Here is a 26,754-nt window from a genome sequence, read left to right as displayed (position 1 = left end):
GTCAAGGTCACTTCCAGGTTTCCCCAGGAAGTGACATCACACTGGGTGCGACGCTGACTTTTAAAGATGGTTCCTTCTGCTGCTGCCGGAGCTGGCATCCCTATCACCATGTCAGGTTTCCAGCATAAAACAGCGATGTGATCCTTCACGTACTGATGTCCCCCCTGGAATGCCATAGACCAGGGGTGACGAACCTTTATAGACCGAGTGCCCAAACTGTGACCCAAAACCCACATCTTTATTGCAAAGGGCCAACATGGCAATTTAACCTGAATGTTGAGGTTTTCCTGTAGAAAAAACCACTCACACTGTAACATCTTAAAAGAAAAACACAACAACAGAGCCCTTTGTTGTGGGCTGTTTATTTTTAGGTTTTATCCCCCCTCCTTCTCCCCCCTGCACCTTTTCCTTCCCTCCCTTCTTCACCTTCGCTCCATTGAGTGGAGGTGATGAGGCTGGGCATACAGGTGGGCAGTGGCATGTGGATTCTTGAATTGGGTCTGGCCCGACTCTGCTCTCCCTGGGCTTCCTTGAGCTCAGCCTTCCCGCTCCCGTCAATGGTTGCAGACACCAGCCCAGATGAGCGACTTGAATCAGCCAATCGCTTCCTGGGCCAGGGGAAGAGTCCTCTGGGCACTGGAAAGCCAGGCCTCATGCAGGCTGACTCAGCAAACTCTGTGCTGGGGTGATGGCTCATGTGCCCATAGAACAGGCTCTGAGAGCCACCTCTGGCACATGTGCCGTAGGTTCACCACCACTGCTATAGTGGTGGTCCTTACATATTTATTGGAGGAAGAACAATAAGAATACAATAGTGCATGTGATCCTGTGATGTAAATTTAGGACAGTCCTAGCCATTGATTACAGCCTCTTGTGGCGCAGAGTGGTAAGGCAGCAGAAATGTTGTCTGAAAGCTCTGCCCATGAGGCTGGGAGTTCAATCCCAGCAGCCGGCTCAAGGTTGACTCAGCCTTCCATCCTTCTGAGGTCAGTAAAATGAGTACCCAGCTTGCTGGGGGGTAAACGGTAATGACTGGGGAAGGCACTGGCAAACCACCCCGTATTGAGTCTGCCAAGAAAACGCTAGAGGGTGTCACCCCAAGGGTCACACATGACTCGGTGCTTGCACAGGGGATACCTTTACCTTTACCTTTTAGCCATTGATACTGCAAAACAGTTTCTGGGATAATCTGTGGTCAACCATGCATGGTGCAGAAAAGCTTCGGGGATAAACTGAGAGGGGATCTGGTAACCATCTTCAAGTATTTAAAAGGGTGCCATATGGAGGATGGAGCAGAGTTGTTCTCTCTTGCCCCGGAGGGATGGACCCGAATTAATTGATTCTATGAAATTATAGACAGATTAATAAACTGTAGATAAGCAGACAACGAGCATTGAGATGTGTGCCAGTTTGGTAGTTTATCCTCCTCAGAGGTTACTATTGCTGGTAGAGATTAAATATGCAAAGAGGGCGGAGCACCAGGACGCTTAAAAGTATAAATAGTTTTATTAAGGAAAAAAAAAACATTGTATAGCAAGATAGGAGTGAGACCTAGCTAATAGTCTAGTTGTTCTGTTGACTTTATTGAGTCTATCCTGAAGGCAATCAGGGAAAATGCATGCTCAAAGGAGTAGGATATCTCCCGTTGAGCTAACCAGGGCACTGGAGTAGAATATTTGAAAAATATCAGGAAGTTCCTAATCTAACTATGCTAAATATACATCTCCTCCGATGCCCCCTGCAGGACTGTCTGCATATTCCGTTCAGTCTTACACATGGCAGATCTTGCCTATTCCAGTCATAATTACTTTGTCTCTCTGTTATTTAGAACTAAATGCTTATATGAGAAGCAAGCCAGTTTTTTTTCTAAATCTGCTACAAAGCCTTGCCTTCTAACAATACCTGGCAAGACACTCTCCTGGGCAGAGTCTGCACTTACTTTCTTTATTCCATTGTCAATCCTGTTGAATTCAGATCGCTTTGAACTCCGGTCTTCCTCTCCCCCCCTCCCCATTGAAACAGGAAAGTCTTCTGCATGTGGTTAGGGAGGCTCAGAAGAGGGGGGGGTGTGCAAATGGAGACCCTTTCTCTGTTTTCTTGAAGGGGGGAGAGGATCCAAGAAGTCAGAGGAGGGAGGAAAAAAATCCTTTCTTTTCTTGAAGGGGGGGGGGGGTAAGAGGATCGAAGAAGGCAGAAAAAGAAATCCAAGACCAACAGAAGTTGAGAGAAATTAGGGGCTTCTCCTTTAAGGCAAGCGTGTCACATGACCAGGTGTAGCCTATCAGAGGTTCTCTACCACGGAGCTTTTTTTCCCAAATGGATATTGAGGATTAAAAGCAGTCTTAGATATCGCACAATAAAGGTAGGGTCACTCCGGATCAATCCTTCTTGCTGCAGAAGGAAAATTTAAATCGCCCCAAATCCAAATGGAAATCACATTCTGTGTAGAGGGGAGGGACTGAATCGATCTGGGGTTGGAATAAAAGCTCCATGCAGTTTACACCCTGGTTTGTCTGTCTGCCTGTGGAACACCATCATGCCCTTCTTCTTTGGCTGTCCTTGGATCACAGTAGGATATTAACCCCGGGTTTGGAGATAACTGGAGATTTGAGTGGGGAGCTGGGACAACAAGGTCTAAGGAGGGGAGGGACCTCAGTAGGGCATGTAGTCCTCCTTCCCAGAAATTTTCTCCAAGAGAAGGCTCCAGTCCCCAACTCCGGAAACTCCCAAGCCCAGAGTTGGCAACCTTAGACCACTCACACACACAGTCCCACCTTAACACCGGACAGTGTTGTTATTACGATAACATGGAGGCAAAGAGAATGATGGAAGCTGTTTTGGGGCAAAAATAGAGAAAATAAATATAGCAGAAGATGAGAAGGCAGAGTGGGTGGGAAGGACGGGAGGAAGCAGGGAGAGGAGGAGGGTGTGGGGATTGCTAGGAGCGTGGAAGGGAAACAGTGGAGGAAGGGATGCAGGAGGGAATGAGATGCCCACCTGCAATTCCTTGTGGGTTCCCTTGTGTTCTGAATAAGAATAAGAATAAAAGAATAAGAATAAAAGAATAAGGATAAGGATAAGAATAAAAGAATAAGGATAAGAATAAGAATAAAAGAATAGGAATAAGAATAAGGATAAGAATAAAAGAATAAGAATAAGAATAAAAGAATAAGAATAAGAATAAGGATAAGGATAAGAATAAAAGAATAAGAATAAGAATAAGAATAAAAGAATAAGAATAAGGATAAGAATAAGGAAAAGAATAAGAATAAGAATAAGAATAAGCATAAGGATAAGAATAAAAGAATAAGAATAAGAATAAAAGAATAAGAATAAGGATAAGAATAAAAGAATAAGAATAAGAATAAGGATAAGAATAAAAGAATAAGAATAAAAGAATAAGGATAAGGATAAGGATAAGAATAAAAGAATAAGAATAAGAATAAAAGAATAAGAATAAGAATAAGAATAAGAATAAGAATAAGAATAAGATTTGCATTTATTCACTGCCCTCTTTCCGAAGATTCAGGGTGAATTACAATAATGATAAAATCACATAAAACAGAATACAAAAACAGAAGTGTCCGTTCAATTTAAAAAGCTTTAAAGTGTTATTAACATGTTATCGCTCTCTGCGTCTGGCAGCTGTCTTCCAAATGGCACAGAGCTTCCAAGCAGTGCAGACTTTTCTTTGGCAACCCTGCCGTGTGTATTAGAAGGACTGGCCTCTTCTCCCTTTGAACAAGATCGCACGGGGTCCAAGCCATCGATGTGTCTGGGGTTGCGTGTTTGGTTGCAGACGGCAGGCAGGGAAGCCCCGCTCTTCACTTCCCTTTCTGGGCCGTCTCACGGTTTCAATCATTTGTCCCTCTTCTGCTAATTCACATCAATTATCTCGATGGGGCTGTTGGAACGAATTCCTGTCAGGCGACGGAAAGCTGGTCCTTCCTGCTCAAACATAGCAGATCCCTACAGTAAGTGTTAATTGTGTTGGCAGATCGTGCCAAGATGCCCTCTGGCCCTTTTGGAATCTTTGCTGAGCTTCTGAATGACGCCTGGCACCTCGTCTTTGAGCTCCGTTCAGCTTTGCCCTGTATTCTTCTGAGCAGGACGTTTGGCAGTTTTAAAACCAACGGGGTCTAGAGATGAATTGCCGAAGGCTTTCGCGACCAGACTCGACGGACTGTTGTGGGTTTTCCGGTCTGTGTGGCTATGGTCTGGTAGTTTTAGTGCCTGACCTTTTGCCAGTAACCGTGACTGGCATCTTGAGAGATAAGACACAGCAAGATGGGGATCTCTCCATGCCAAAGTGTGGATTGTGTGAACAATTGCTGGGCATTTTATTTGTTTTTCAGGGTGTGTGGGTGTGTGATGCATCACATTCCTGTCTTATCTAGGATTCAGCTGGGGGATGAAACTAAGAAGGACTTTTCCAGTGTCCAGGTGAAGTTCATTAGCAAGTCCATTAGAAAGTATTTTGCCTGACATGGTGGTTCATTAGAAAGTCAATTAGTCAAGGTCTTGCCTGTCTTATTCGATGAACCATTGCAATGTGTTTTTAGAGTCCCATGGGTTTTTTTAAACTCTAGTATTTTTAGGGCAACTTGCCAGGTTTTATTGATTTTCAGACTCTCTTCTGTTGAAATTGTATGCATGCTTGTGAATTTCAGTGGCTTCCCTGTATATATAACACAGTGTCATGTCTGGCCTTCTGCTTGAGTCAGGAGGCTTTTTTGGTCTCCTCTTTGAACCTTCCCAGGCCTTTTGGCCAAATCTTATGGTTCAGAGAGGCTCCCCCCCAAAAAACTCTGAGAACCTTCCCTTATCACCCTGATTGTCTTGGGAGGCTGGAAATTAAAAACCTTTCTACCATATATCTGCCTGTTAGCTCAGGCTAGCTCAGTCTTGTCAGACCTCGGACGTTAAGCGGGTCATCTCAGTTACTACATGAGTGAGAAACCACCAAGGATGTTCAGGGTCACCCCTCAGAGTCAGCCCCTGGCAAGGCATTTGTGAACTTATCTTGCCTTTCAAACCCTAATGAAACACCATAAGTGTGGCTGTGACTTGATGGCCAAAAAGATAACGTGTTAGTCATCTAGCTTATCCAACTCTCGGAAATTTGGGAGAAGCTTCTGGGAAAGGCGGGGTTTCAGGAGAGGAAAGAGCTAAGTGGGGATTTAATGCTTTAGAGGGGGGGCTTATGGGAATTGTAGTCCATAGACATCTGGAGAGTTACATTTTGGTCACCCCTGCCATATAGTTTACCCTTTGCACCTGACCTTTCTTACAGAGGAAATCATCTTTGTCAGTTGGGGATCAGTTGTAACTTGAGGAAAACTCCAGGCCTCACCTGGAATTTGCCATCCTGTTGTCTTTGGGACTGAACAGGTTCGCCAACCTCTGGAATTAGGACTGCTCTCCAGACTAGATTGGCCGACTCCCTTGAAGAAAATGGCTGCTTGAGAGGGTCGCATCGATCCCTCCCCTTCCCAAGCTCTGCCCTCTACATCCTCTACTCCCTTCCTCATCGCCAAGAATCCCCCAACACAGGGTTAGAATCATAGAATCATAGAATCACAGAGTTGGAATGTCCCATGTTCAATCCCCAGCATCTCCAGCTAAAAGGACCAGGCAGGAGGGGATGGGTATTTATTAAAACAAGCAGGGGGTGGTGAGGAAGGAAGCTGTACTTTTATCTGATGACAGAGGCAGGGAAGACGGATCAGGTACGAATCTTAGCAGGAATGTTAGGTGGGCCGGTAATGGCATGGATTAATTACCAATGGCAGGTGTTCAAACACTTGGGTCATCTAGTCGAACCCCCCACACTCACATCCCTCTCGCTCATCCACTGTAACCTGCCACCCCCTTGAGCCTTCACAGAATCAGCCTCTCCGTCAGATGGCTATCCAGCCTCTGTTTAAAAATTTCCAAAGATGGAGGACCCACCACCTCCCAAGGAAGCCTGTTGCACTGAGAAACCGCTCTAACTGTCAGGAACTTTTTCCGGATGTTTAGATGGAATTTCTTTTGAATTAATTTCAGCCCATTCATTCTGGTCCATCCCTCAGAACAACTCTGCTCCATCCTCTACATGGCAGCCTTTTAAATACTTGAAGATGGTTTCCAGATCCCCTCTCAGTCGTCTCCTCTCTAGGCTAAACAGACCAAGCTCCCCCAACCTTTCCTCATCCGTCTTGGTCTCCAACTCTTAGCACTGTGACCCATCCAGAACTCTGTCATCTTCTAAGGTCTCTATTTCCTCTTGCCTATCACGCATATTGACCTGCCAGGAGACATTTTCACACAGAACAGCTAATTGGCTGTGTGACTTCCTTCTAAATCTTTACCGAGTCCTCAACAGAGGGGATCATTTGTAAATAACCATCTCGATCATTACCTTTGTTCTAATTAAACAATGAGGCATATCAGGAGGACAGTAATCATGAGCTAATCACATCCCAGGCATAATGATCAGGTGCGGGCCGCAGCCGTCTCTCTCGAACGCCGCGGAGCGCGATCATCCTGCGATTACGGCACCCAGTAGGTCGCCTAATTTTCATTACGAAAATGGAATTATTTTTATTAACACGAGCAAGGGGTGGCGAGGAGGGAAGTTGTCCTTTTATCCGGTGACAGAGACAGGGAAGACGGATCGCGTACGAAGCTTAGAAGGAATGTCAGGTGGGCCAGCAATGGCGTGGATTAAACACCGATGGCAGGTGTTCAAACGCACAATGCGAGAAAACAGGGGAATTCACGTGTCTGGCTCTGTGTGCGTTTTAAAGCAGAGGCCCAGTCAACCGCACTCAGTGGGGCTGTGGACAGGTAAGGAAGTGGGCATCTCTTACTGTACAGGTACCTGTCCCCTGTTGGCAGGGTTTAAATATGCAAATTAAATATGCAAAGCCAGTTTGGTGTAGTGGTTAGGAGTGCGGACTTCAAATTTGGCAAGCCAGGTTCAGTTCTGCACTCCCCACATGCAGCCAGCTGGGTGACCTTGGGCTGACCATGGCACTGATAAAGCTGTTCTGACCAAGCAGTGATATTAGGTCTCTCTTAGCCTCACCCTCCTCACAGGGTGTCTGTTGTGGGGAGAGGAAAGGGAAGGCGACTGTAAGCCACTTTGAGACTCCTTCGGGTAGAGAAAAGGGGCATATAAGAACCAACTCTTCTTCTTCTTCTTCTTCTTCTTCTTCTTCTTCTTCTTCTTCTTCTTCTTCTTCTTCTTCTTCTTCTTCTAATGAACAGAGTGGAAGATGCTTATGGAATTAAATAGTTTTATTAAGAAGAGAAATAACTTTGTAAGTTGGCATATCTGTTTTTGACAAATCTATTGGTCTGGGCAAGAGTCCCCCCCAAACCAAAAAGTATGTTGTAATATGCTGTAATCACCTGGAAGTGATGCTGGTGTGCCTGAGTCATCAGGGAGTGGGTGAAGCTGTGGTTTGGGGGCAGAACTCTTATGGTTTTTAAGCAAATTTTGTAAAAGAGGGGCGGTCTGTTCAATCCAATTAATTTATAAAAATCTGTTCCACTTAATATTTCTGGTAAGAGCTTGGAGGAGGAGCTGGTCTCATGGCTTAAGTGCCACTCAGCTTAACACCCACTCAGGCCAGCTGTCCTGCCCCTGAGTGCATCCTCCTGCTCCAACCGGTTTGCCTGTCTGTCCAGCAGCCAGCCAATCACCTTCCGTTCCCCACCTCTGACCACCCCCTCCTCCTTTCACATCCCTCCGATGCTCGGAGGCTGAAGATCCCTGCCACGTGAGAACTGCTTCTGCCGGTGAGTTCCCTAACAGCTGCCTGCAGCCTTTCCAGATCCTGGGGGGAGGGGGAGGCCGTCCACAGAGTTCTTACACTCAACCCCACCCCACCCCAGTCTAGCACCATTGCATTCCTGAATGCAATGGGCTTGGTCCGTAGTCTATCATAAAGTTTTGTCCAAAAGTGTGGCCTGCCAACATGATGGTGTCACATTGGATATGAAGGATAGATCAGTGAGAAAGCACCAAACCGCTGAGGGCATCACCCAGTTTGATACAAGATTCAGTGGGGAACGGGGCGGGGGGAAAGTCAGCACCCAGGAAAGCCACAGGGCAGGCCTGTGTGCTAGCACCTATTGTATTTCTGGTCAATTTTTATATATATTTTACATTTGTGAACAGTTATCGATATGACCATATATGGTTCTGTTGACTCATTACACCCCTCCCAAAATGGCCAATGATGGGCCTGGAGGGGGCGGGAAGGGGAGGGGCCCCGGGGGGGAAATGTCCACAGCCCTGCTTCCAAACTGTACAATTGCGCCTCTTCTCGGGTTTCTCAGTGGTAAAAAAAAGCTGAGAAGGCCTGCTCTAAACACTGACTGTCCCCCTCAGGAAATTTTTAAATTGTAAAGAAGAGGCTACTTTTTAACGATTTCAAAACCTAAATCTAATTATAATTTGATTAATGTTTGATTTATTTATTAATCATGATTTGATTAATGTTTGATTTATACAATATATTATATATGTAATGTATTGTATTGGTTGTTCTAATATTTGATGTTATCAGCCCTGAGCTGATTCAGGCAGGGTGGAATACAAAATGAATAAATGATAAAATGATGATGATGATATAGCTCCTTTCCAGGCAACGGAGATCATTTCTCCTGGAGAAAATGGCTGTTTTTGAGTGTGGGCTCCCTAGCATTATCCTCCACTGAGGCCCCTCCCAGCCCCAAATCCCACCCACTCCTGACTCCACCCCCAAAGTCTCCACGTTTCCCAACCCAGAGCTAGCAAGGCTAGATTTGTAGACTGCAGAGATCATTTCCCCTGGAGGGAATGGCAGCTTGGGTAGGTAAACTCTATGGTATCTCATCTCCGCTGAGTTGCCTCCCGACCCCAGACTCTACCCCCCTCTGGAATCCCTCTGAAGCTCCAGAAAATTCCCAAGCTGGGGTTGCCAGCCCAAGGGGATCCTGAAGCTTTTGAATTGCATAATAATGCTGAAGTTTGACTTCACTGGCTCTTCTTTGCTGACTAAGTACATAAGGAACACTTGTATGAAACCACTAGGCCAGATCCAGAGCTGCTTAGAGCTTTTGGAGAAGGGCGGCATATGAATGAATGAATGAATGAATGAATGAATGAATGAATGAATGAATGAATGAATGAATGAATGAATTTGTGGCTCAGTGGCAGAAAATCTGCTTGGCATGCAGAAGCTTCCACATTCTATTCCTGGCATCCCCACTGGAAAGGAACAGGCAGGAGGTGATGGTCAGGACCTTGGAGAGCAGCCGCCACTCTGGGGAGACAATACTGACCTTGAGGCACTAACCACCTGATTCAGTATAAGGCAGCTTCACTTAGGAAGGTGCTGTGGCCCAGTGGTAGAGTACCTGCTTGACATGCAGAAGATCCAGGTTCAATCCCCAGCATCTCCAGTCGAAAAGACCAGGAAGGAGGTGATGGGAAAGACCTCTGGCTATTTGTGTCGTGTCCAATGCAAAAACCTAGCAACAGTGACAAAGCTTAACAATGAAATTAGTATAAGGCTACATGATCAAGGCACTCATTCCTCTTTCTTTCTGTCTGTCTGTCTGTCTGTCTGTCTGTCTGTCTGTCTGTCTGTCTTTCTTTCTTTCTTTCTTTCTTTCTTTCTTTCTTTCTTTCTTTCTTTCTTTCTTTCTTTCTTTCTTTCTTTCTTTCTTTCTTTCTTTCTTTCTTTCTTTCTTTCTTTCTTTCTTTCTTTCTCTAGTTGCCCACCACTCTCATAATAGGCTCATGGCGGGTTACAATAGTCTGTTAAAAACCCCATTAAAACCCATCCGGTCTTACATTGATACAGACTCCTAAAAACCAGACTCCTAAAACAGTTAGAAAACCATGGTGGTCACTAATCTGCTAGCCCCACAGAAATCTAATGTAGGAGTGGGAGGAGGGAGCACAGATCATATGGCAGGTGCTTACGCTTTTAACACTGGGGGGCCCGTAAGATCTTCCTTGCCGCACTGGCCTCAACCATAAACCTGGCTGAAGAGCTCCGTATTCAGGCCCTGTGGAATACTGAAAGCTCCAATTTTGCCCCAATGTTGTCTTGATCAAAACAATGTTTGGGTTTTTGAAGCATTATGAATATATTATATTAAGGTTAAAAAAACTCCCCTCTTTCCTGGTTCACAATACCTGATTTATTCAACAAAATGCCTGATACAAACCTCCATTAGTGCCTGAATGCACACGGGTAGACAGATCTCCTGGTTTGTATTCTCAAACGGAACATATTGCGAGGACACCTTTTTGATTCTCTAGAATAAATTTTCATTTTAATGAGAACTGGAGTCATTAAATCACATTAATTAGATACTCACCAGAAGTGAGTGCTGCTCCTTTTCAGAAATAGAGCTTCCAGGTTCCCCACGGCAACTGGCAGAGGGCGGGGGAGCTGAGCAGCAGCCAGGGAAGATCGAACCAGGCACCTCGTGGGGCCACCGAATCTGGGTTGGGAATTACTCAGAGATTCGGGAGGTGGAGGCTGAGTAGGGTTGTGGGAGAGTTTTCAGTGGGGTACAAGGCTCTAGAGTCCATCTTCCAAAGTGGCCATTTTCTCCAAGCAAACTGCTCCTTGTCACCTGGACATCAGTTTTCAGGGAGATGTCCAGTCAACACTGTGAGCTTGCCAGCCCTATGTCTCAGTGATACCAATCCCGGACCTTTTCCTAAGCAGGAATATGCCCCAACTCACCGCTCTCCCGGTGGTGGAGCAAATTCCTGGTTCTGCACAACAGCAGTCCTGTTCCAGGGCTGTCCCAGGCCTGGCCCGACTCAGGCTTTCAGTTACCCCAGGCTAAGGGAACGTGGATAAATCAACATTCCCTTTTCTGCCCTGGATGGCTACAGGGCCTATATCATACTTGGGCCATGCGGTTGAGGAAGAGTTGAGCCATCCAGGCACAGTTCCTCCCTGCCCTCATACGGGAACCCCAAAGGGACAAAAAAATGCCCCAGGCAGCTCTGCCACGTTGTGCAGCACAGTGGAGCTGTCTGGGACATTTTGTTGTTGTTTTTTTAAGACCATGGTGTTGTATACTAATGCAATACCACATTCTTAAACACACACATACAAAAAGGCCCATGCCGCCCCACAGCACAGCAGAATCTCGCCACCCCACCTCTCATGAGGGAGCACAAATCCAGGATGGATGAGGTGCACCAGGCCAAATGCTCCCCCATGTGGGAATGAGAAGAAGTGGGGCAACCTGCTTCACTCAAACAGAAGGCTGCAGCCTGGTACGGAGTCTCCCATGCAGAAAACGTCCTGGTGACATCATTGCACTGCTGGTGACATGGGATGCTCTGGCATTTGGATACAACTCTATGGTAAAAGTTGTTTTTGCCTTGTGGTATGGGCTTTATGCAAACCCAAGGGATTGGCAGCCAAGCAGAGTCAGTGGAATACCACTGGAGGGGAAGGGGTGAGTCGGCCTTCATGGAAGTCAGAGTAAAATGATGTTCAAATGGCTGCCAGTTTTTGCTGCCCTAAGTTTTAAGGCCTGCATTTATTTTTTAGTATGTTTATTTCAGCTCTGGTTTCTTTTTATTTTTAATAGTGTGTTTTGTTGCATTATAATGGTCTTTCAGATGTTTCTTTATTGTGAGTTTTTCATCTACTGGCTGCCTTGGTAGCCCTGAAAAGAGCAGGATGTTGTGGTATAAAATTTGCAAAAAAAATAAGTAAATGGAGATATTGTAAAAAAACAAAACACCTCTAATGTATAAAGGATGTAAAAGGGCAAACAAATGAAAACATGACTAGACTGGGGGGGGGGGATATAAAGACCACCGTTGGGACCATGGGCATGATGGTGCTTGCCCATGAAGCAAATGGGTGGGGCCAAGTGTGTGTTTTTTGTCAGCAAGGATTTTGATTGGCTGTTGGAGATTTGATTGGCTTTGCAGATTTTTTAAAATGTTGATTTGTCAGCAGCTGCCACTGTGGCATAAGGATCTTTACTGTGACCATTTCTTCATTTGAGACATATACCCTATTTTAGCTTGCTTTGGATTTCTGTTGGATGCTATGATTCAACACTAGGTTTTACACATTTGAGCTTTCCTCCCCTCGTTTCCCAGGCTGAAATTCACTGCATGCGTTTTCCGCATCTGATTTGGAAAGAGACAGCCTCTCATGACGCTTTGCTCCCTTCCCCTTTTCCAAAAAGTTTTTTTTTTTTTTGCAAAATGGTACTTGCATGCACCTTTTTTTTCATTGCACAATTCCACTGTTCTGTGCCCTCCCTTCGACATACTGATCACCTTCCCCCCCCCCAAGCATACTGGATGTGATTTTTAAAAAATAAAACTTAGCTTATTGCGTTACAACACTGCTGCGTAACAACCAAGACAAATTGGCACTTTTAAATGGTTAGTGAACACCCCTTTAAAAAAAGAAGTCATGTTTCGGGACAGAGGGAGGAAGGGGGGGGAAAGCATGGCAATGAGGAAGGGGGCATACACAACTGAATAAAAATGGCAGCCAGGGGGGAAAACCTGAATGCAAGGAGTTCTCTATGTCAGGGGTAGTCAACCTGTGGTCCTCCAGATGTTCATGGACTACAAATGCTGGCAGGGGCTCATGGGAATTGTAGTCCATGAACATCTGGAGGACCACAGGTTGACTACCTCTGCTCTATGGGGCAGCCCCAAAGTAGAATCTTCCTTAAAAATGAAATTGCTGTAACCTGGGAATCCTAAACCGCAAGGTAAGTGAGTGTGCAATTCTGGTATGCGGTTGGGAAGGCAAAATTAGGTGCGGAAATGAACACCTATTTCAGCACTTTAAAAAGTCAAAATCAAAGGCTATCACTAATGCAGAAACAGTCTGTGTGTGTGACTGAAGGTAAGCCATGGCAGCCATTTTGTGGCTTCCTTTGCCTCTTGAAGCAGCCATTTTGGGACTGCACCCATCATAGAGTGTAAGAATTCCAGTGGGGCCTGCAAGCTCAAAAAGACTGGGGACCCCTGATAGAGACAAACTCAGAATTGATAGCAGTGTCAGCAATAGCAGCAGTATGGAGACACTAAAGCAGTGGTTCTCAAGCTGGGGGTTGGGACCCTTTTGGAGGTTGAATGACCCTTTCACAGGGGTCATGGCAGTCAAGCAGCTAGGCCGAGGGAGCGTCATCCGCACAACAGCCTTGTGGGGTAGATCGAGATAGAGCGTTTGTCTGTCTGGAGCAGCGGAAAAGAGCGAGATCGGCATGGTGGGACAAGAGGCAAAACTGAACTGAGAAACCCTGTAAAAAAACAATTTATATACAATCATAAACCATGGATCTTCATGCCATTAGTCAGTTTTGGTTTAATTTCTGCGAAAGAACACTTGCATCATTTTATGTTTGGGGGGTCACTACAACATAAGGAACTGTATTAAAGGGTCGTGGCATTAGGAAGATTAAGAACCACTGCACTAGAGATTCAGGGAATTTCCTAGTTTTGCTGCCTACCAAAACAGTAGAATGTATATGTGCTTGAATGCCCAGGCTCATAGAAAAAAGTTAAATATAAAATTCTGTGCACACTTATTTGCAAACAAACTCCATTGTACAGTAATAATTTTTAAAATATAAAATGGAGAGTATTGGGCTGCATACGTCTTGTAAGTCTGAAATGTTTGGTTGCTAAGTCCATTAGCAAAATATTAAAAAGAGTAATAAGAACATATGAAGAGCCCTGCTGATCAGATCAGTGGTTCATCTAATCCAATATCCTGTCTCACACAGTGGCCAACCAGCTCCTCTACAGGGCCAGCAACTGGGTATAGAGACTGAGATCTTCCCCTGATGTTGCCCCTTGGCTCTGGAATTCAGAGATTTAATGCCTCTGAATGTGGAGGTTCCCCTCAGTCACCTTGGCTAGTAGTCATTGATTCTCCATGAATCTATCTATTAGAACATAACAAGAGCCCTGCTGGATCAGACCAGTGGTCCATCTAGTCCAGCATCCTGTCTCACACAGGGGCCAACCAACAACAGGGCTTAGAGGCCAAAGCCTTCCCCTGATGTTGCCCCTTGGCTCTGGGATTCAGTTTCTCTGAACGAGGAGGTTCCCCTCAGCCACCATGGTATTATGATCCTCCATGAATCTATCTATCTATCTATCTATCTATCTATCTATCTATCTATCTATCTATCTATCTATCTATCTATCTATCTATCTATCTATCTATCTATCTATCTATCTATCTATCTATCTATCTATCTATCTATCTATCTATCTATCTATCTATCTATCTATCTATCTATCTATCTATCTATCTATCTATCTATCTATCTATCTATCTATTTGGATTTCTATACTGCCCATTCTTTACAGCTCTGGGCGGTTTACATGGAATATTATGAAATTTTTTTACATGGAACATTCAATCAATAAAATACAGTTTCAATACATCATAACAATCAAGTAATACTTTATAACACAACATAAATAACAACAACACTGAAGAGATCAAATTTGTTCAGTCATGGAAGGGCATCTGAGGGGGGCCCAGAAGATGTTCTCATTCGGTCGGCCTCAAGCAAATGCCTGGTGGAAGAGCTCCCTTTTGCAGGCCCTGCAGAACTGAGGAAGTTCCGGCAGGGCTCTGATCTCTTCAGGGAGCTTGTTCCACCAGGTGAGGGTCAGGACTGAAAAGGCTCTGGCCCTTGTTGAGGTCTGCCATGCTTCTTTGGGGCCAGGGATCCACAGCCATTTGGAGGTGGCGGAGTGCAAGGCTCTTTTGGGGGCATAGGCAGGGAGGCGGTATCTCAAGTACACCGGGCCCAAACTGCGTAAGGCCTTAAAGGTGGTTACCAAAACCTTAAGCTTAATCCGGAATTCAACTGGGAGCCAGCCGAGTTGTTGGAGCATCGGCCGGATGTGAGATCTCCATGATGTTTCGGTGAGGATCCTGGCCGCAGCATTCTGCACCAGTTGTAGTTTCCGGATCCAGGATAAGGGTAATTCCCCTTTAAGGCTGCTTATTCCTATGGCCATCGCTGCATCCTCTGGCAGCAAGTTCCACATTTCAATCACTCTCTGTGTAAATTAGTAGAGTCCTGCAGCGTAAGTTTTGATTGCAGCACAAGTTTTGTATGGCCTCAGGTGGGCTCTAATGCATGGAAATGTGGGCCACAACAGACTTGTTAGGATGCTAACATGCCCTCTATTATGTTTCAGCAACTTAACTCATGTATTCCTTTGTGAGGCTAGCAAATCAATTATCCAATAAGAACATACAAATTATGAGCAGTTTCAGCTCTGAATTCTAGCCCCGTCTTCTCTTCTTAGAAGCTCTGAGAGGGGTGCAGTTCAGCAAGCCCATTCTTCTTCATCATGGTCATGCGGGATTAAAATATTCCTGGAGTTTGGAGGGGCGGGTGGGCTGATGTTTGGGGCAGAATCTCAGCAGCATATAACACCGTAGTGTCCACCCTTCAAAGCAGCCATTTTTTCCAAGTGAACTGGTCTCTGGTCTGGAGATCAGGTGTAATTGTAGTGGCCCCCATATCCTTAATCAAGTCAAGTCAAGTCAGATTTTATTACACGTAGCCATAGGCCATTACAATACAAAAGGGGAATATAAAAGGATTTAAAACATTTCAAATCAGTCATAAAAAAGCAAATAAGAGAATGTGCAATCTCAGACAACAATCACTTAACATCATAAAAACATTTCCAGACTACATATAGGACTACCTATCCTATAGCTCCTCTAGGTACTTGCTCTCTGCAGCACCACTCTGGCCCTTGTTTTCTTTGCTGCAAGGGCAAAGAATGACATTTTGTTAGAAACAAATGAATTAGTATCTGCTAACAAAAACACAAGTTTTTCCTGGTCGGATTTATCATTTAGCCTAGCCATCCCCAACCTGTGGGCCACGGACCACATGTGGTCCTTCGACTAATTGGAGGTGGGCCCCGAAGGATGCCTTCTCCCCCCCCCCGGCCCTTTACTTCATCCCCCCCAGCCTTTTACAACACACTTCATTGTTGTGGCGTGTCTGTATCTTATTTTGAAGGGATGTTTAAACATTACCATAGCGATCAGAGAGCGTTAGGGCAGTGGTTGAGAGTAGAGGAGTAAACTACCCCCCCCTCCACCGGGCCTCAGTAAAAGGTGTTGAGTGGTCCCCGGTGAGTGGTCCCCGGCGTTGAGTGGTCCCCGGTGATAAAAAGGTTGGGGACCACTGATTTAGCCCATCTAGTAGGCCAGCAAGAAATTTGGCCCTAGGATCTGTATACAATGGGCAAGTGAGAATGTAATGTGGGAGATCCTCCAGATCCACAAATAAAGCTCCACAAATACAGAAGCATTGATCTTTCGGTGTTTTATGGTATCACCCACTCAGTACAGCTGTTGGCATTGTTTGAAATCGCATGGAGGTAGAAGCTACTCTGAGACTATGAGTTGAAAGATAGACTAAATAGGAAGATCTCAAATGATTTGTTTTGAATAGTTTGTACCAGGGTGAACTTTTAGATTGCAGGATTAATGATCTATCAATCAAGGCATCTGAGATAAATACCCATATCCTTACTCAGATCCTCACCTCCAGCCCAGGTTGCCTTGCAGCCCTAGCAATGCAGTCGGTGTCCTTCCTTCCCCTCATGCTGGGGTGGATCTAAACCAGGGGTAGTCAAACTGCAGCCCTCCAGATGTCCATGGACTACAATTCCCAGGAGCCCCTGCCAGCAAATGCTGGCAAGGGTTCCTAGGAATTGTAGTCCATGGACATCTGGAGAGCTGCAGTTTGACTACCCCTGATCTAAACCATACTCCAAGCTGCCATCTTCCAGTGGAAGAGCCACTTAAGTTGGAGCAGGACACCTTAAATTATTAGATGAAGGCTTCAAACTTAAGCCAAAGATGGGGTGTAAATGTTTTAATGAATGATTAATTACTCAATTAATTAAATAGATGAGTGTTAAACCAGTGGTTGGATGGGGTTGGATCCTGCCACAAACTATTATTAACTTTGGAAGTAGAGAGAAACAGGCAAACGGTAGGTTATCTCTCTCTTTTTGCCCTCCTAAAGCTAATGCATTCAAAATTTGCTCAAAGGAATGGCAATTATTCGTATCAGTGCATAAGATGTTAGGGTCAGCTGGGACCAGCTTCGATTGAAGCAGCAATGGGAAACTGTGGGAAAACAGGAGGTCACATTGGATAGGGAAATTCTTGGAGGTTATGTGGGTGGAGACTGAAAAGGGCAGGGTTTGGAGCAGGGAGTAAGTTTAGTAGGTTATAATGGGGAAGTGAGGCTGCTGTGGAGCAGGGAATATGGTGTTGTGTCCTAGCTCCCAAATTTCTGAGCTGGAGAGTCCCTGTGCCATCATAACTTAATTAGAGCATCAATAGCACATAATGTATCACCAATTGCGGCTGGAGATGGGCATGAACCGCATTCTCGTGGTTCGGTTTATTTTGTGTTCGCCAGGAGGTTGGTTTGCAGCCAGTTCATATCAGTTCATGAGCCATTTAAAGTTCCTAAGTTGGTTCTTATATGCCACTCTTCTCTACCCAAAGGAAGCTCAAAGCGGCATACAATTTCCTTCCCTTTCCTCTCCCCACAACAGACACCCTGTGAGATGGGTGAGGCTGAGAGAGCCCTGATATTTAAAGTTAAACCCTTGCTTTCTGCTCCCCACTTATCAGCTGTTTTTCATGCTCTTAATGAGCCAACAGGAAAGGCATGAAAATTTGAGAAAGTTCGTAGTGGTTCTTCCATTCACGAATATTGCTTCGCGAACCATGAACCATCCCAAATTCATTATGAACTTTCAAAAAAAAAAAAGGCTTGCTACTGGGAGATGGGTTGAATGCAGTTGTACAGTATTTCTCTGAAGCTTGGATCTGGCCAAGATGCCAGTCCTGGTAGGCCTCCCTCTGCCTTTCCAGTTTCAATAAACCTGTCTGCTTCTACCATTACTTTTCATCTTCCTGAGTCATATCCCTTTACCCAGTCATTTGGCATGCACCCCAAAACTGGAAGTGGCTTGGTGTAGTGGTTAGGAATGCGGACTTCTAATCTGGTGATCCAGGTTCGATTCTGCATTCCCCCACATGCAGCCAGCTGGGTGACCTTGGGCTCACCACAGCACTGATAAAACTGCTCTGACCGAGCAGGAATATCAGGGCTCTCTCAGCCTCACTCATCTCACAGGGTGTCTGTTGTGGGGGGAGGAAGGGAAGGTGATTGGAAGCCGCTTTGAGACTCCTTCGGGTAGAGAAAAGTGGCATGTAAGAACCAACTTCTCCTTCTTCAGTAATATCAGGGCTCCCTCAGCCTCACCTCCCTCACAGGGCATCTGTTGTGGGGAGAGGAAGGGAAGGTGATTGGAAGCCGCTTTGAGACTCCTTCGGGTAGAGAAAAGCGGCATATAAGAACCAAATCTTCTTCTTCTCTCCCTTCTGTATCTCTCTTCTGTTTGGATCATGTGTTTGGTAGAATCAATCAAGATCTCCATCTTAGACTCTTCTTTATGAAGTATTTGAAATGTACGCAGTTGGGACTAAGTCGAGAAGTTAGTACATCCTCATCTTGGTTGGTCTGCTAATGGTACAATTGCCTTCCTTCCCTTTCTTAGTGTAACAGTGACTACGTCCCGGTGTGTGGCTCCAATGGTGATACCTACCAGAACGAATGCTACTTGAGACAGGCGGCTTGCAAGCAACAAAGCGAAATCCTCGTGGTGTCAGAAGGATCATGCGCCACTGGTAAGTATAACACACTCTGTGCGGAATATGGCTAAAGCCATATGCGTGTGCATTCCTGGGATGGATGCCATGTTAATCCCAAATTCCTAATTGACGATTGATTCTTTGCGTGTGCTCGGTGTGATCTTTCGGACCCCAAGAAGCTCTTTCGGTTCTTTAAAACAGGGGTCGTCAACCTGTGGTCCTCCAGATGTCCATGGACTACAATTCCCATGAGCCCTTGCCAGCATTGGCTGTTAAGTTGCCAGCATGGCCTCAGCAGATGTCAGTCGACTTGAGGGTGGTCCCTGGAGAGAGGTTGGAGTTTGGGAAGGAAGTTAATTCACTTCCAGGTGACACTGTAAGAGTTTCTTTAATTTCTGTAGTAAAGACCACAAGAGACAGGGGAAAACTATCAGAATTTCCCTGCAGAGACCATTTTCCAGCTGTTGCTTTTTCGCTTGTTCCTCAGTTTCTTGAGGTTGGGGGAGTTGGGGCTGAAGCGGACATTAGGAGTTCAGGCTGAAGCAGATATTACATGTTTCCACCATCTATAGAATAACTGTGCAACCTTCATTTGCGTTGAGGTTAAGAAAGAGGAAGGTGAACCCTTCTTTCTCTGCTTGGCTTCAGAATTCAAAACCCGTTCTCTTTCTCTACTTGGCCTCCTGCGGACAATCTTGAAGCAAACTGAGGTGCGCAAGTGTCCTGTTTGCATTTTATTGTTGGACGGAGATATGGAATCTTTGTAACATTGGTTCATTCCTTTATACAGAGCAGAAACTCCATGTATAACCCAGCCCATATGTCCACAGAGTGAGGTAGAAGAAGAGCTGATTATTTTATGCCGCTTTTCTCTGTATGAACGAGTCTCAAAGTGGCTTTCCTTTCCTTTCCCCACAACAGGCACCCTGTCAGGGAGATGAGGCTTAGAGAGCCCTGATATTACTAAAGAAGAAGAAGAGTTGATTCTTTTATGCTGCTTTTCTCTCCCCAAAGTAGTCTTAAAGCAGCTTACATTTACCTTCCCTTTCCTCTCCCCACAACAGACACCCTGTGAGGTGGGTGAGGCTGGGAGAGGCCTGATATCATTGCTCGGTCAGAACAGCTTTATCAGTGCTGTGGGGAGCCCAAGGTCACCCAGCTGGTTGTATGTGGGAGAACGGCAAATCAAACACAGCTCGCCAGATTAGAAGTCTGTACTCCTAACCACTACACCAAACTGGCTCAAACCACTTACAGCAAGCATATTCTCTCTCTGGGAATTGCTCTCTGTAATCTGGATATCAGATGTAATTCTAGAAGAACTGCAGGCACCATCTAGAGTTTGGTAACCACAGATGTAAGTTTTGTGGTGCCAGACTGAGTGTCAGTCTCTCTGTCAGCTGTCAGTTGACTGACTGATCAATCTGAAAGCCAAGATAGCATACGTTCTTCTGGTTAAAATTCTGCTACAAGAACAAAATAGGCCTTCTGGATGCTCAACTTTTCTATGCAAGTCAATGTAGGGTTTCTCAAGTAATCTTTCATTTGGATACTGATTTCAACATGGTGGTTGTACCATGTGCTTATTCTTCGTAATGGCACCATGCTTGCTCCACACTACTTGCAGCACATCACAATGGAATGGTGTACCTCCTCTGACCCTATGCATATGGATTGATATGCTAGAATTAGAGATTATGTGTCTCCCATCTCGTCACCAATGGAACTTCCTGTGACCCCCCCCCTACCTCCAAGGAAGGCAACCAAACCCTAAAGAAATCTAGAATTTCACATTGAGGTTCAGGGCTCAAAAAAAGTCCAGCCCATAGTAAATAGAACTGTTGGGAAATATACGTTCTTTATGAGATGAGAACTGTTGCAAATTACTGACTGGCTGGGTTTTATTACCAACTGTCTCCATGCACAATCATAAGAACATAAAAGAATCCATGCTGGATCAGGCCAATAGCCCATGTCATCCAACATTCAGCATCACACAGTGGCCAAAACCCAGGAGCCATCAGGAGGTCCACCAGTGGAACCAGAACTCCAGAAGCCCTCCCAATGTTGCTTCCCCCAAACACCAAGACATAAGAGGTTACGTTGGCTCAGGCCCATCCAATGCAAAAGTGGAGTTTTAATGGGGTTTTTATTCAGGTTGTTGTTACCTGCTGTGAGTTGCTTGCAAGATCAGCAGGCTAGAAATCTAATAAACAAACAAATCAACATTCTGTGTCACACAGTAGTCACACTGTGGCCAAAACCCAGGGACCATCAGAAGGAATAGCAGTTAGGTCAGAACTTCACTGCTGCAGCTTTCCCCAACTTTTTTACCACTGAGGAATCCCTGAAATATTCTTCAGGCTTTGAGAAACCCTAGTAGTGGTGCAATTGTACAGAATATGGTTGGGAAGCAGAGCTGTGTACCTGCCTGGCCAGGGACCCTCCCCTTCCAACCCCCTCCAGGCCCATCATTGACCATTCGGGGGCTGGTTGACATGATCATATATGGTCATATCACCCAATCAATGTTTAACAACATTTTTTTCTTTTAAAAATTACAAATTAATTAACTCCCCCCCCCCCATTTGGGAAACCCTTCCAGAGCCATCAAGAAATTCCAGGGTTTCACGAAACTCTGGTTGAGAACGTCTGGTCCAGAGCATTACTGTTCCCATAATCATTTATGATATTTTGGAATCTCATTCTACAGCATGATTAGAGCCAATGTTCACCTTGTCAATATGATGGTAGTTGGAGTCTCTCAGTATAATGGCATTCTCTGCTTTAGTGATCTCCTTATTTCCTTCTCCATCTCAAGGTCAGCCTTGAGGGCACACCCCCACATTTAGGTTAACCTTCAGGCCCATTATTTTGACTCATATTGCGTCTGATGGAGAGTTAATTCCCTTGATGTTTTCAACCTTATTTGAATCTATCTCCCTATTTATGTACAGAACAACACCAACAACCCCCATCCCTCCCAGACTTACCTTTAGAGCATATATCCAGGAATGAGTGTATCCCATAGTCCCCCCCCCCCAATTCTACCATGTTTCTGAGATACAAGGATTACAAGGTTTAATACCGCGTAAAATACATCATTGTTAGTAATGGTTGAAATCATCAAAATTATTAAAATACATAAATACATCTGTAACAGCAGGCTCGCTGTTACTAAATAAAGCGTTAAGGGCTAAGTGGGCGGAGAGTAGGCATGGCCGGTCCGACGCACGTCCCAATTGGGCCCTGCCTTGCACAGGCCTCGCCTGCTCCTGCCCACCCAGCCGGCCAGGGGCTCTCTGCCGCCATGGTCGGCATATTGCCGCTGGACACTCCCCAGGACACATGTAAGTGCCCTGGGAGTGGGGGGCAGCAGGGGGAGGGCAGCCTTTCCCTCCCCATTGGCCCCCAACGCCCTCTCACCACCTCGCAGATGCGGCGAGAGGGCTTTGGGGCCTGAAGGAAAGCGCCCGCGGGACAGGGGGGGGAGGATTCCCTTCCCTTTGGGATGCAAAACCCCCTCGCCGCCTTGCAGAGCCAGCAAGAAGGCTTTGCTGTCCAAAGGGAAGCCTTTCAAAGCCCATTTTTAATAGTGGTTACATATTTCATCTTTGCTTCTGGGGTGGAAGAGGGGGCGCATGCAGTGGTGTTCTAATTGGGTGGGATTTCAGTTATGATGGACCTTTTCTGCCTCAAAAATAGGCCTGGTGGAACAGGTACCTCCCTGCAGAACAACTTAATGTATTTTCATCCCAAGTAACCTTCACCTCCCTTGTCCCTGTAGGAGCCACACGTAGCCCTCAGTTGCCATTGTGTCTTCACTCCCAAGTTCGATTGCCGTCCTGTCACAATCATCCCGAGCATTTACACAACCATCCTTTCAGACTCATTTGTCCAGAATTGGAATCTCCTCAGTTCCTCATAGCTTTCCCAATTTGGTATAATGGTTAAGAGCAGTGACCTCTAATCTGAAGAAGCAGGTTTGATTCATCACTCCGCCTCCACATGCAGCCAGCTGGGTGACCTCGGGCCAGTCACAGTTCTTGGTTCTCTCAGTGCCCTTTCAGCCCCACCAACCTTACTGGGTGCCTGTTGTGTGGGGAGGAAGGGAAGACGATCGTACGCCACCTTGAATCTCCTTTCAAGGAGTGGTAAACAGAGGGGTATAAAAACCACGTCCTTCTCCTTCTCCTTCTTCTCCTCTGTATTAGTTTAAAAACTGCTCTGCCACCTTTTTGTTCTTAACCACCAGCAGCCTGGTTCCCTTTTTCAAGTAAAGCCCGTCTCTTTTGTGCAGGTCCAGCTTGTCCTGGAGAATCCCGCAGGGCCTAACAAATCTAAACCCTTCTTCCCGGCACCATTGTCTAATCCACAGATTGAGACCCTTGATCTGCTTCTTTTTGCTGGCCCTGTGTGCAGAACTGGCAGCACTCCTGAGAATGCTACCTTTGAGGCTCTGGCTTTTAGTTGTCTGCCTTGTAACCTAAATTTTTCATCCATAAGCACACAACTACATTTCCCAACATCATTGGTGCCAACAAGCACCACAGCTGGTGACTCCTCCCCGGTACTCTCTATCAACTTATATGGACAGCACATGATGTCCCCACCCTCTACTCCAGGCAGGCATGCCACCATGTGGTCAAAATGCCTAGCACAGATCTCTCCCTCCCTCCCCGTCTCTCTCTTTCTGTCTCTCCCTCCCTCTCTCCCTCCCTCCCTCCCCCCTCTCTTCCTCTTTCCTCTCTCCCTCTCTCCCTCCTGCTCTCCCTCCTTCCCCCTCTCTCTCTATCCTTCCCCCCCTCTCTCCCTCTCCCTTCCCCCTCTCTCTTCCTCGCTGACTCATCTTGCTTTTCGGCATGCATGGGATTTTTTAATTGCAAATTGGGAGGTTTCACCATGTCGTTTAAAAGACAGATTTAGAAAGAATGTCGGAATGATGATGGAAGTTCGCAAATCGAGCTAGATTAATGAGATCTGACTGTAGATAAATTGGGATTCTGATTCTCAGCGTTCTGCCGGAATCTCAATTTGGTATTTTTTTTGCACGTTCCCCGTTAGCTTTTCTAACAAGGGGGTGACAACTGAAAAGTGTCTGAGAACTGGATCTTAACTGCAGCGCCACTCTGATCTGCATCGCCGGCCTGATTTTTCATTCATATTCATCAAACGGGTTGGCTTTTTAAACAAAACCACCCTGATTTTGAAGATTAAATTTCCTTTTAAGCTGCGGCTCTCCAATTATTTTCAGTGTACTTCTCACATTCGATTACAAGGCAGCATAACAAAGAGCTCGTATTGACTGATCATCTACCTTTTGTCAGCTATTACAACATTTATTTACTCATTCATTTGATGCATCTACTGTCCCACTTCTTAACCCAGATAAGCCTCCAGTTTCTTGGGCTGCCGTATTGCTCGGTCGGGTAGGTTTTTGGGCAAAACCTGGGTGTGTCAGCTTTATAGGGTCGTATAGTATGGCAGCCTTATTGAGCCTCTTCCTCGCCCAAAACTCGGCCCTCCCCCAAACCCCATCCTCCAAATCTCCAGGAATATGCTAGCCCAAACATCATAGACGTTCAAGTATTTAGTGTTGCCAGACCCCCAGGTGGAGATGTGAGTACCCCACTGCCCTGCCACCCATCAGCCAGCCAGTGGGGATAACTAACCCCCCAAAAGAGGAATATCCAGCCAGCATGCAGTGAAGAGTCTGTGTCACTGCCCTCATGACCCGGAATGGATGCCATCGTGTCATGGCCGCTGGGGCAACGCTTTGGTATTGGGGTAAAAGCCAAATTTACCATAGAATTTTTTTGCCCAAATAGAAGAGCGTTGCTCCAATGTGATGATGGAACTTTCCAGTAACGTTATACTATGGATGGGACTCCCTGCTGCTTCTGATAAGGCCCTCCACTCCCTGCCAGTTGTCAGGAGAGATCTGGTGACCCTGTCAGCTTATTCTAGGTTTGAATAAATCTAAGTGAAACTGCAGTTACGTTTCACTCAGCAGATAGCTATTCTGAAGCTGCTGTTTTGTTACCCACTAGTTTTCCTTAGTTTGTTAAAGGCAAAGGTAAAGGTATCCCCTGTGCAAGCACCGAGTCATGTCTGACCCTTGGGGTGACGCCCTCCAGCGTTTTCATGGCAGACTCAATACGGGGTGGTTTGCCAGTGCCTTCCCCAGTCATTACCGTTTACCCCCCAGCAGCAAGCTGGGTACTCATTTTACCGACCTCGGCAGGATGAAAGGCTGAGTCAACCTTGAGCCGGCTGCTGGGATTGAACTCCCAGCCTCATGGGCAGAGCTTTCAGACTGCATGTCGGCTGCCTTACCACTCTGCGCCACAAGAGGCTCTTTGTTACTGAATAGAATATGCTTACTTGTGAATCCAGGTTTGTCTGTGAGTCTTCCCAAATCGATTGCCAGACTGACAGCAAAAATTTACTCCCTCAAAACATTTTAAGGGAAAGCAGCCTCTTATAAATTTCAAGGCCTCTCGGCGTGTGGATATTTTCACCTATGTACTGTTGGTCAGTGTTTTGATACATTTATATAGAACTTCCTTAATATTTCACTTCTTTTGAATATTTCACTTCACAAGAGTCAGCTTGGCGTAGCGGTTAAAAGCGGCAGCCTCTAATCTAGAGAACTGGGTTTAATTCCCCACTCCTCCACATGCAGCCAACTGCATGACCTTGGGCTAGTCACAGTTCTCTCAGAGCTCTCTCAGCCCCACTTATTTCACAGTGTGTCTAATTTGGGGAGAGGAAGGGTAAGCGATTGTAAGCTGTTTTGAGACTCCTTCAGGTATTACACAGCAGGATATAAAAATACCTCTTCTTCTCCTCATTAAATCTTTAATCTATTTTATCTAATTACCCTCATATCTGATACAATGTTAATTATAAAGCACCTGCTACCTAAATCTTTTCTTCTTATCATCCTCAATTTAATGTAACGTTATTCTTGATTTTCAGTCATATAATGCAACGAGACTTTCCATTTTTTCTTGAAATTCTGAAGATGGTCTGTTGCATATAAAATATGTGAATTTTGCCATTGTCATGTATTCATTTAGTTTATTCTTCCATTCCTTCAAATCCAGACATTTCTCTGCCTTCCATTTTGCTGCAAATATTACTATTGCCATGGTCCCCATATCTGTTCCACTTAATATTTCTGGTAAGGTCTTGAAAGAAGAGCAAGTCTCATGGCTTAAGTGCCACTCAGCACTTAATACCCACTCAGGGTGGCTGTAACACCCCTGAGTGCTCCTCCTCCAACCGGGTTTCCTGTCTATCCAACGGCCAGCCAATTGCCTTGTGCCCCCCCACCCCTGACCACCCCTTCCTCCTTCCACTTCCCTCTGAGGCTCGGAGGCTGCAGATCCCTGCCATATGAGAACTGCCCCTGCCGGTGAGTTCCCTAACAGCTGCCTGCAGCCTTTCCAGGTCCTGGGGGGAGGGGGAGGCCATTTGCAGAGTTCTTCCACCTCCCCCCACCCCACCTCCCAATCTGGCACACATTGTACTCCTGAACGGGTTTGGCCCCTAGAACTTAAATAACTTGATTGAACAGATTTACACCCTTCCTGTGAAAAGTGCAAGAGTTCAGGAGCATCTTAAAGACTAACAATATTTGTGTTAGGGGAGGAGTGTTCATGAGTCACTGAAAAAGTGAGCAGTGACTCACAGAAGCTACTCTATCTATCCCACTGTCCAACTATCCATAGAATCATAGAATCATTGGAAGGGGCCATACAGGCCATCTAGTCCAACCCCCTGCTCAACGCAGGATCAGCCCTAACCATCCTAAAGCATCCAAGAAAAGTGTGTATCCAACCTTTGCTTGAAGACTGCCATCCATCCATCCATCCATCCATCCATCCATCCATCCATCCATCCATCCATCCATCCATCCATCCATCTATCATCATCTTATCACATTTCCTTTCAATCCATGAAGGTTGTAACTCTGTTTAGGGCTACATGGTTAGCGAAGTAGGGTGTGGGGTGTGTAGTGAAGTCGGAG

At 45.7% G+C, this 26,754-nt stretch overlaps 1 protein-coding gene across 1 annotated transcript in view; it reads left to right on the top strand.

Moving 5' to 3' along the window:
- The window catches only part of TMEFF2 (transmembrane protein with EGF like and two follistatin like domains 2), a 299,702-nt gene that overhangs the window by 28,470 nt on the left and 244,478 nt on the right, over nucleotides 1-26,754 (top strand). The window contains exon 3 of the mRNA XM_077319507.1: nucleotides 18,626-18,755. Coding sequence (XP_077175622.1) covers nucleotides 18,626-18,755 — 130 coding nt within the window. The remainder of the gene's footprint in view (nucleotides 1-18,625; nucleotides 18,756-26,754) is intronic.

The sequence above is a fragment of the Paroedura picta genome, chromosome 2 (genome assembly GCF_049243985.1).
Source record: "Paroedura picta isolate Pp20150507F chromosome 2, Ppicta_v3.0, whole genome shotgun sequence".
In the NCBI taxonomy this organism is placed as follows: domain Eukaryota; kingdom Metazoa; phylum Chordata; class Lepidosauria; order Squamata; family Gekkonidae; genus Paroedura; species Paroedura picta.
The sequence above is the reverse complement of the archived record's forward strand: the minus strand, read 5'-3'. Positions and strand labels throughout refer to the sequence as shown.